Source organism: Periplaneta americana, chromosome 5 (genome assembly GCF_040183065.1).
Source record: "Periplaneta americana isolate PAMFEO1 chromosome 5, P.americana_PAMFEO1_priV1, whole genome shotgun sequence".
Taxonomy (NCBI): Eukaryota; Metazoa; Arthropoda; class Insecta; order Blattodea; family Blattidae; genus Periplaneta; species Periplaneta americana.
The window spans coordinates 103,290,225-103,302,434 of NC_091121.1; the positions used below are offsets into that span (position 1 = coordinate 103,290,225).

A 12,210-nucleotide genomic window follows, 5' to 3' on the forward strand; every position below is an offset into this window, starting at 1 on the left:
AATTTCAAATTTGGAAAATGGTTTGTAATTTTATTATAAAGTCTTGCGCCGAAATAAAATACTGAATGTTTTCACTGTCACTGTTTTCTGTTCGATTTTCAGCAGTTGCTAGCTGATCTCGTATCTGAGAAAGATAAGCATCCTAAATTTTTCTCGAAAATAGTTTTCAATTTCTGTGTCACTACTAGGGAAGGTTCCACTACGAGTTGATCCATGGCTATGGACAAATTTTCCACCGATTTAAAGGACTGGAATGTATTTCAATGAATGCCCGTTTCCAGTCTCTAGTTTATGTGTGGCACAACTTACAAAATATAAACTCTCCACTCGAAGAAAATAATGTATCTCCTCAGAATTCCTCCACGAAATTCTGTACCTAAAATTTAAGAAATATATTTTCAAACGTATATAATACCCGGGGCGGCTGGGTAGCTCAGTTGGTAGAGCAGCTGGCTACGGACTGGAAGGTCTGGGGTTCGATCCCAGGTGGCGACAGGATTTTTTCTCGTTGCCAAACTTTCAGAACGGCCTCGAGGTTCACTCAGCCTCCTATAAAATTGAGTACCGGGTCTTTCCCGGGGGTAAAAGGCAGCCAGAGCGTGATCCCGACCACACCACCTCATTCTAGTCCCGAGGTCATGGAAAGCATGGGGCTCTACCTCCATGCCCCCCAAGTGCCTTCATGGCATGTTACGGGGATACCTTTACCTTTTTTATATAATACCCATTCGAATAATACGTATTTTCTAATTCCTCAAATAGACTGTTTACCTCTAATTATCTGAATGTCATTGGCTTCGACACGACAGGGTTTCCTCGTCCCTCTTCCTGTCATTCGATGTGACCACTTTCTTAGTACGTACGACTGTCCCTGAGCACTTGCAGCGTGAGCTTTGTGTACGTTGTACCTGTAACCTTACTCATGCACACTACACACAAGTCCCCAAGTTCCGAGCTTTGATGATGACATTCTTCAATGATGTTTGTGACCTAATGAATACTTTGAACTTCAAATACGAGCCACAGGAGTGGAGACTTTTTATAGATGCCTCAAAATACAGTCTAAAGGGAGTTCTCCTCCACAATGGGAACATAATGCCTTCTGTCTCAGTTGCCTATGTAAGTATGACTAAAGAGTCATATGATATTTTGAAAAATACGCTGAGATTAATCAAATATAATGAGCACAAGTGGAAAATATGTGGTGATTTGAAAATAGTTGCCATGATATTAGGTATGCAACAAGGCTACACCAAATATGGATGTTTTCTGTGCGAGTTGGATGGTCGAGATAGGAATTCCCATTATAATAGAAAGATTTGGTCTGAACTTAAGTGGAAAGTTGGAGAAAAAATATACTGAACGAGAAATTGGTAGCCAGTGAAGATGTTCTGCTGCCCCCTCTTCACATCAAGCTAGGCCTTATTAAACAATTTGTTAAGGCCATGGACACATCTGGAAGAGGATTTATGTACCTTTTAAAAATTTTTCTTCGTCTTTTTGCAGAAACAATAAAAGAGGGCGTGTTTGTGGGTTCCCAAATTAGAGACCTTCAGAAGGATTCAGATTTTGAACAATGCCTTGCACCAAAAGAAAGAAGAGCGTGGTCTTGTTTCAAGAATGTAACGCAAAATTTTCTGGGAAGAAAAAGAGCTAACGACTTCGAACAATTGATTCAACAAATGATAAATGCATAATATAGAGATCTAGGATGTCACATGTCTTTAAAAGTGCATTTCCTAGATTCACATTACATTATTTTCCTGAGAGCTGCAGTGATGTCTCCGACGAACATGGTGAAAGGTTCCATAAAGATATAATATCCATGGAAAAGTGGTATGAAGGGAAAAATGGATGCCTGCGATGCTTGCTGACTACTGCTGGAAAATTGTTAGAGACTGCAAAATTGAACACAAGAGAAAAAGATAAGATTTTTAAATTCTTAGGGAAAAGTGTATTTTGTTCATATTTTCTAACCTTAAATACGGTTTTCCATATAATATAATTATTATATTCAGGCTTGTATATATGTTTTGTGTTATAGTGCATAAAATGTTTGTAAATAATTGTAAGTGACTAAAATATTAATAGTTACATGTTTTGCCTACATAAATACATAGAGTGGAAACGAAAATTATTAAAAAAATGAAATTGCATATAACTTGAAAACTATGCGTGCCACAGAGAAACTAATTACAGATTTGAATTCAGGAGGTAAATTTCCATGTCAATCAAGAATGTCATACCCAGAAAAATGAATTTCATTTTTTTTTTTTTTTGTAGAACAGTGTAATCCACTCCGCAAGACTTGCGAGAGGATATGTAAAAGAAAAGATCTCATCAGATACTTTCGATCAAATTATTGTAGATCAAAACGTAAAGTATTAAAGAATTAATTAGCAAATTGTTTGGTTTTTTAAATTCTTTATTACGCTGTAACCATAGACGTCCAATTATAATTCATACGAGGTAACCCCTGGCGTAAGCAACCCGCAGCGCATATTCTTTAAGGTCGTTTTTCCTATTTTATAAGGAAAGTTATCGACCTTAGCAGAGCATGCTTGACGTGTAATATCTCCTGATTCTGTATGGACACTCATGCTATAACCTCTAACTCTAAATGTAATACCATGAAACTTATTTATCATTCACAGTATTAATTTGTTGGTATCTTTGCTTTTACGTAATCAGGCTACTAGGCTTGTAATGTGGGGGACCGATTACAAGTGTTAATTGCAGCGTGGTACATGATGTGAGCTAGTACGAGGACAATGACTTGGTTCTGCGATCGATTACTGGAATAACAATGTGAACATAAATAAATCTGGACAGCTCTAAAAGTAAATATAAGTTACATAGCATTACAAAGATTTTATTTCCTGCAACATAATATTTTGTCATAACATAGTTTTAAATACGTTTGCTGCTATGTTACGTAGCATGGGAGTTTTTTATTTGTATATTTTTTATAAAATGTTTAAAATTGGGACTGATTACTTTAGATAACGGTATGTCAGCAGCAACCATCATCTCGCATAAATCCAGAAAAAAATTTAAATGCTTATTCCAAAGGGAAAAGGCTTTTATTTCGTCTGTTTTCTTATTCGATACCAATTTGAGCTGTTCTCTGTGTTCGCTTGTGCTACATATCTCTGTATATATATATATATATATATATATATATATATATATATATATATCGCTTGTCACCTCGTACGTTTTTATTACATAATTTACATAGAATATTCCCGTCATTAATTTCAAAATACTCACCAAATTCCGCTGCAAATATACGCCTGAGAACCTTTAACCTTTGGCATTATTATTCAGCAGGTACACTGTGTACGCATGCTAGGCCTATAGTAGTGACTGGCGAACGGAATATTCAGTAGTTACACTGTTTACGCATGCTAGAGTAATACGCGCAAATGGATAGTACACTTGAAATCACCGTAACGCATCCTATCGGTCTCCAACATTACAAGTCTAGTAATTACAAAATAGTACAAATTCCGGGCAACAAGTAACCATTGCAACTAAAAATTACATGTGGCGCCTGAATTGTTTATTGAGTTCAAAATTTTATAAGACTTCGATTCATTTTATGTCACTACGACTAATAGAGTTTCCACCAAACATATCATCATACCAGCTCCTCTCGACTGGCCACATCGCAGCCCTGACCTCACAACTTGTGACAATGCGCTGTGGGTATTCATCAAGGGAATCATTCCACGAGAACGGTACGACACCATTTATGAATTGAAGGATGCCGTGGGACACGTTTTCCAACAGATTACATCAGCAGTACTGAAGCGAATGTCACACCGAACCTGGCGACGCATTATTATGTGTGAGGAGAACAAGGGCGCCCGCAGGATCCAATCTCAGAGGTAGAAAGATGGTTAGAAAATTATAGGAAACGGATGGACGAGGAGAGAGAAAATTGAACATGAAAAATAGCCAGTTCTGAAATCTAAATTACCCTCTGCACGCATTCATAGTTTGAAGCACTCACTTTCGTTGAATTTTTTTGCCGAGGGTTTGATACAACATTATCGAACCCATAAAGATAAATTAAAAAGAAACTCGTAAAAATAAAAAATCTCAGTGGTAGCAACACTGGCTACCCCCTCCGGGCGCCCTTGGAGGAGAATGATAGGGGACATACGTACTGGCCTTTTGAATATTTAAGACACAACGTTAGTGTAAAGTGGGTCTATGCCTGCACTATGACCGGAATAGTGTGTATATTTGAGATATTTATAGTGGGCAACGGGACTTAGTGTCCACTTTGTAGTCTGCAAAAAATTGAATACTTATATCTCTCGAAATATGCGAATTATAAATTTTAAATAAGATATTTTTAGTTGGCCTATTAGCCCCGAACTTAACAGACTGTTAATAGTGTATTCCAAAAAATATAAATATCGATGTGCTATGTCACGTATATTTGTTAATGATTTCAGAAAGAATACAGAAGTATAAATTTTCTACACTACAAACGTTCTTTTTCATATGTTCTCACTAAAGATAGCAATTTACCCATAGAGACTACAAGGTTAGGTATGCATAGAGTGTTCTGTGATTAGGTTTGTTGGAATAACTTCTATTGGAGTGCGTTGTAGGTAGGTTACTAGAAGACCAAGGTCCTTTAAACAACCAAGGGCTGCCAATACTTAAGTTTATTAATCACTCTTGAAATACAAGTTGTAGTACAATTGATGAAATGAAGATGATGATGATGATGATGATGATGATAATAATAATAATAATTACTCGTTGCCACTTGGGCCACTCGTCACCCTCCCCAGCACTTCTGCTGACTGCAGAGCTATAATAATAATAATAATAATAATAATAATAATAATAATAATAATAATAATAATAATAATAATAATGCTTCTCCAACGATCGCCGTGCCGTTTTATCGGCTCGCGCCAGTGACGCTACGGTGACCTTTGAAGTCCGCGTGATTCGCGTCTAGTCGATGGCGTACTTACGCCTTGGCCAGTTGGACTTGAACAGATAATCCTTTAGTCATTAACCCCAGTACATACATGACTCAAATTATATAAATTTTAGGTCAAGTCTGCACGAGTTACGAGGATGGAATGCATTTTAGATTTACAGTATTAATAATGTTACTCTAAACATTAAATACAATCATGCCAATTATAATCATTCCAATTATAATCATACTAATTATGTCCCTACAGTAAGTGAGCGCTTATCACAGTTCGTTGTTAAAAGAGAGAGTGAGCGTAGCTAGCAATACAGGTGCATGGGTACCTGTTAGGGAACTCTACCATGGTATGAGCAGGGTTAGATTGTAGCTTTATTTGGTTAATCAATCAACGAATCGCAGTGCAATGTAAACAAACCAGTTGCCGGAGCACAACGCTGAACCCTACGCAAGAAAATATATCCCCATTCAATTGCTGCGATACAAAACACATTTCAGTTGTAACCTGGCCATACCTCAAGCTTCATGTCATTCATGACGTAACGACAGTCTAAGCACAACTAACCTAATATCCTCATGTTGTGGTATAAATTCCTACACAGACACAGTAATAAAACATTAACTGAGACATTTGAGATAAGAGACTTTAAATCTTTTACATCGTAGTAAATGGTGATTACAAAGATGACAGTGATAATTAGGGGGCGGATGTTGATGAAAAGTCAGCTTCTTATTTTTCACATTAGGACGATGGCTATTAATATCTAAATCCTTTCTATGTTAATATCAACGAAAAAAATTCATTTCTTATATTGCATTTTTTTTTTTTTTTGCATTTTTATATATTTTTTCGGCATTTTTTGGTCATTTTTAATACTTTGAAGAACTTTTAGATCATTTGGAAACATTTTACTTTCTTTATCGATAGGTCTGTTAAATTTTTTCTAAGCAAATAGATCGGTAATAATTACCTACTGAATAAGTGAATAACAGTGAAGTTTGAGTTTTATAGTTTGGAACAAACTCAAAAATCCATCCCTCTTTCCATTGAAAGTTTCGCCTCACACAACGGAACTAATATAAAATGCTTGACAGCAACTTAATTTAAGTGAGGACTTTGACCGATACTGTTCTTTTGTCGGTAAGAGGGTGTATTCAGAATTCATGTTTGGAAGAGGGGAAACTTTCACCGTGTCCTGGACAGGACGTTGTGTCCCCAACATGGTTCGGAAGGGACATCTACAGTAATAGACAGTATTTTTAACACAAAGATTGTAAGAATGCACGCTATACCCCATCTGGGGTACTTCCCCATCTGGAAGGTCTGATAACAAAAGTGAGGAGCGGAAGGAGGAGGAGACGGAGAATGAAGGTATTGAATTGGACCACCACTGATTGAAACACATTGTAAACCGTCATTAAAATCTATAGTTTTCCCTTAAAATCTTCATTTTTTGCATGTTCTCTTCCCTTATCTTAGCCAATTTCCAGGAATTTGCCTCCTGTCTCCGAGATTTACAGGGCAGTCGTTGAAACAAGGTGACTAATTTTTAAGAAGTTGTGGTGCGAGTACTTTGAGTAATATTTAAATGTCGTTTTCTATTAATTTTGATGTCATTTTTCCATGGACCGTATTCATAGACATTCTTAGCGCGGGCTTTCGGTGGATGATTAGCGAACTAACATTTTTCGTATTCATAAACCAGTGTCAGCGATATGATATGATATGATATGATATGATATGATATGATATGATATGATATGATATGATATGATATGATATGATATGATATGATATGATATGATATGATATGATATGATATGATATGATATGATATGATATGATTCCTGTTTAGCAAGCTCGTAGCCCGGGCTAGCGAAATGTCTATGAATAGCACCCCATTAGTTTAAGGGCATTTTAATGAACATTTTAAGTAGAGTTTTAGGTCATCAATATCCGCCCCCTAATGATAATCCTAGAGCCATAGGACAAGACTGGCCACCCTTGACGCTTAACACAGCTTCATATATTAAACAAGTGCAGTTAGTACTCACATCCACGTGAATGCCTGGCAAGGGGAACACCCTGGTGGGAGGAGACTCCTTGGGCACAAAGCGGTAGAACTCTTCGTCCCCTCGGTACCACTTGATGGAATAAAGGGCAGCCTGTTCCAGGTCGTAATCGCAGGCCAGCCTCGCTGTATCCCCGGTCAGAACCGCTTCGGGGACATCCAACCGAACTCCGCGTAAGCTCTGTGCCCAGTCTGCTGAAAAGACACACACACAAGTTAGCCAGTCTCTCTCTATCTCACTCCCTCAGAGCTGTTGGTTACAGAAGAGGGTTAAGTGGGGTGGGAAAGGGGTTAAACCGATGTGGTTACTATGTACAGTACGTACCCGCAAACCTCACCAAGTCCCTCTGGTACTATTTCCGCTGATTATTTCAACAATGGACGTAGAAAAGCAAGCAGGGAACTGAAGACGGGTGGAGAGGGTTGGGTCAGTGGTGGTAACACATAAAACAGGTCGATATCATCAACAAGGTGCCTGCTTCAGCTCACAACTACGAGGGCATTTCCAATTGAAATTATCGTCCTTTATCTCCTTGAATTATATTGCTCTAGAAAGTGAAGTGAAGGCTGAAATAAAGCTTCGAAGAATAGCAAGCTGGCTGCGCCTCTTTATTAACTCCTTACAACGATGAAAATTCACTCGCTTCTCAATAAACTTCTGTTTCATATCTGAATGTTTGCAGTGTTTATTCTCCCCCCCCCCCAACTTATATTTTCATATGTTTTTCCTTCTTCCCTTCAATACATTGTTTACCTCTTTTCCTTAATTTCACCCTAACTTATATACTTAATTTCCTTTTCCTTCATATATCTGTCGTTCCTTGATTCTTTTTCTGTGTCATTCTGTCTCTTTCCCACTTTTCCATCTTCTTTCTCTCACCTTCTATTCTTTCCTTTTTTCTGCTATCTCCTTTCGCTCTTTCGTCATTTCATTTCACTTCTATACTTTATTCTTGCCTTCTGTAATCTCTTTTCGTTCTGTCATCGTTTCGTTTCATTTTCATAATAATTTCTTCTTTTCTTCTACTATCTTCTTTCGTTCTCTCATCGTTCAGTTTCATTTGTATAATTTCTTTTTTCCTTCTGTTATCTTCTTTCGTTCTCATCGTTTCGTCTCATTTTTATATTTCCTTCTTTCTTTTCACACTATTTCCTTTTGTTCTCACATCGTTTCATTTCATTTTTCTCCTTTTTTCTTTCTTTCTCTTATCTCCTTTCGTTCTCTCATCATTTCTTTTCATTTGTATAATTTCTTCTTTTCCTTCTGTTACCTACTTTCGTTCTCTCATTGTTTCGTTTCATTTTTATACTTCCTTCTTTCTTCTACTATTTCTTTTCGTTCTATCATCGTTTCGTTTCATTTTTATATTCCTTTTTTCTTCTACTATTTCTTTCCGTTCTCGCATCGTTTAGTTTTATTTTTATAATTTCTTCTTTTCTTTCACTATCTCCTTTCGTTCTTTCATCGTTGTTTCATTTGTATAATTTCTTCTTCTTTCTGTTATCTCCTTTCGTTCGCTCATCGTTTTGTTTACTTTATAATTTCTTCTACTATCTAATTTCGTTATCAGAACGTTTCGTTTCATTTTTATAACTTCTTTTTTTCTTCTATTTCCCTTCTTTCTCGCATTGTTTAGTTCCATTTTTATACTTCTTTCTATTCTTTTGGTATCTCCTTTCGTTCTCTCATCGTTTCATTTCATTTTTATTCTTTCTTTTTTCCTCCTGCTCTCTCAACGTTTCGATCCACATTTACTTTCTTCCGTCCTTGTTTCTTTATCCTTCCCTCCATTCTCTATTTTCCTTGCTTTCCCTTTTTATATCTTCTTCCATCCTTTTTTATTCTCCTCTTTCATATGTTGTATTTTCCTCTCTTCTCTCGTCGTTCACTCCTAAATTTCCTTCTCTTCCATTCTAGCTTCCTTTCTTTCTTCCCTTTTTCCCTCCTGCTAGGATTTAGTCTCAAAATACCAAATTGAACAACTATGATAATAAATTAGTGAAATTATCACGAACCAGACACGAAGTATTACAGAAATCGACACGAAAGCACAGATGAAATAGAAATGATAGTAAAATGCAACACCCACAGCATGTTACTAAAATACGAAACCCTCCTAGTCACGAGAGTAGGCTGAAGAAAGAAATTTATTTGAAATATGAAATGCGGACCATGGTCGAGTATTTAGTTTCAGAGGCAACAGCGCGGTAAGGTTTCCCTGAACTCGTGCCTTAGGTTGAGGATACTGCCACTTGTGCGTTGCACGAAAGCGAAAAAAATTTTGGCCGATGCCGGCAGCTGCGTAAAGCAATACGCAGTTTCCACAATGTAATTTTGATCTCACCTGTAGCTACGGGCAGTTTGATAGTGATGAAATACAGAAGCATAAAAGAAAATTTTTCTATGTAGGTCTACACATGTTTTAAATATTCAGTTTTATTTCCCAACATTTACATTTCAGTATATCCACATTCTTACATAGTGACGACTCGGCATAACTATTTGCCATTGGTTTTCCTCTAATATTAATTTAAAGCAAATTGAATCAGTTATTTGAGAAACAACATATTTCCTTAACTACAAGTTTTGATAAAAATGCAAAAAAACTCTCTGCAGGTTATAAATAGGCCTATTAGATGTACATTCTTTTAGGGTGAAGTTTTCATATGAACTTCTATATGTCTGAATATTTTACACAAATGTTTAATTACATTATACTTGAGAGCGCCAGAGTACCCTGAAGTTCGTGGACTTGTGTTCTTTCTTAAATACATGAAATTATTGCATTAAAAATTACAATAATTTCTATTTATATCGTAGGGCCTATAAAAATTAATTAGAACAAACGTCATGTAAGTATACATTCAGCACATAATGCAATATTGTCCTTCATATTAAAGAATGGGAAGAAAATAATAGGACATTTTAAAGTGAAAAAAATTGATATCTTCACTGACTAACATTATTTAACAAGTAATATTAACACAGTGAAGTAATTGAGGGGTTGGGTGCAAGAAAGGCACTTCTCTCAAATGAAAGTTTTGAGAAAATTGATGTTGAAAATTCAAACCGTAATAATGTTACGATGAAAGAGTAATGGAACGGAGAAAAATTCTCTCCGGCGCCGGGATTTGAACCCGGGTTTTCAGCTCTACGTGCTGACGTAGAGCTGAAAACCCGGGTTCAAATCCCGGCGCCGGAGAGAATTTTTCTCCGTTCCATTACTCTTTCATCGTATGATGACGCAGAATATCTGCATGGAAATATCATATGTACTTCGGTACATTATAATAATAATAATATACGTAATAATGTTACCTATGCACGCCTTTACATTTTGGGTACTCCTGCCTCTATGATCACAGTATCGAACTACAACTTGGTGATCATATGCATAACAGATCAGAGAACATAATAAAGCGTTTCACTCAAAAAGGGCACATCCTCTAAAATGCCCTTCTTGCATCCAGTCCCTCAACTATTACTTGTTCCATAACATTCATCAGCGATTATTAGGGAACGAAGTTGAGACACCAAAACATTCCCTAGAGACGGCTACAGGTTTAAGAAACACAGGATATAGAATGACGTTAGCTGTTTACTTTACTGATGTTCCTTCAGGTTCGTATACAGAATGAAAGACGTCACGTGAAGACAGCTCTTTTCATTCGGAGTTTAATGCGTGCGGGTTTTGTATCGTTTACTGCATTCTAATATAGAATATTCCACCTTAAAAAAAAAGCATTGGTCTTACGGGTCTTGGCTAGTGCATTGTTGCCGCGAGATGCCTCCGTTATAGAACGAGTGAGGTATAGTATCTCTATCTCACTCTCTTCCTAATACGTACAGCGTTCTGGCAAAGTTTATAGCACAAGATAGGTACGTTGAGTCCGTTGAAAAGATAATATATATATATATATATATATATTAATGCCATAATGGTACCTGCCAAAACATACATTATATTTTATATACGTTATAACTACACTTCGGATATTTAGGCCATTAACCAACCCATAAAAACACCTCAACTAGGCTCCATAATGATCGAAAGTAAGCATTAAAATACAGTTTTAGGGACTTAAAACATTAATTAAATTACAAATAATAATAATAATAATAATAATAATAATAATAATAATAATAATAATAATAATAATAATAATAATAATAATAATAATTCAATCATAGTGTTCTGTCCAAGGACAAGTATTTCACTGCAAACCCAGCTTTCTCCAGTCTTTCCTATTTTCTGCCTTCCTCTTTATTTCCGCATATGATCCATATAGGCTATATTAATTCGTCTATCATCTGATATCTTCTTCTGCCCCGAACTCTTCTCCCGTTCACCATACTTTCAGTGCATCCTTCAGAAGGCACTTTCTTCTCAACCAGTGATCCAACCAATTCCTTTTCTTCTTTCTGATCAGTTTCATCATTCTTTCTTCATCCACTTTTTCCAACACATCTTCGTTTCTTACTCTGTCTGTTCATTTCACACGCTCCATCCTTCTCCATATCCACATTTCAAATGCTTCTATTCACTTCTCTTCACTTCGTCATAATGTCTATGTTTCTGCCTCATACAATGCGACACTCCACACAAAGCACTTCACTAGTCTCTTCCTTAGTTCTTTCTTCAGAGGTCCTTTTTCTATTAAAAGCTTTCTTTGCCATTGCTATTCTCCTTTTGACTTCTTGAATGCAGCTCATGTTACTGCTTATAGTACACCCCAAGTATTTGAATAATAATAATAATAATAATAATAATAATAATAATAATAATAATAATACGGACTTAAGATTATGTGCAGCACACGTTTACCGTTATTTAAACGTTAAGAAGCGCTTATAATACAAATTTAAGATTATTTGCAGCACATATTTTCCGTTATTAAATGTTACGAAGCGCTTATAATACAAAATTAAGATTATGTGCTGCACACTTTTCCCGTTATTAAAAATGTTAAGAAGCGCTTATAATACAAATTTAAAATTTCTTGCAGCACACGTTTTCCGTTATTAAATGTTTCGGAGCGCTTATAATACAAAATTAAGATTATGTGCAGCGCACGTTTTCCGTTATTAAAAATGTTAAGAAGTACTTATAATACAAATATAGGATTATGTACAGCACAATTTTTCCGTTATTAACTTCACACTATAATCAA

The 12,210-nt window shown here is 36.1% G+C and overlaps 1 protein-coding gene across 2 annotated transcripts in view; it reads right to left on the minus strand.

The window, feature by feature from the left end:
• LOC138700051 (CD166 antigen-like) overlaps positions 1–12,210 on the minus strand; it is a 1,161,032-nt gene that overhangs the window by 728,346 nt on the left and 420,476 nt on the right. Inside the window, exon 2 of one of the 2 annotated variants that reach the window (XM_069826355.1) lies at positions 7,022–7,230. In XM_069826355.1, coding sequence (XP_069682456.1) covers positions 7,022–7,230 — 209 coding nt within the window. Of the gene's footprint in view, positions 1–7,021; positions 7,234–12,210 lie in introns of both variants that reach the window. The other variant, XM_069826354.1, reaches the window with a different exon arrangement.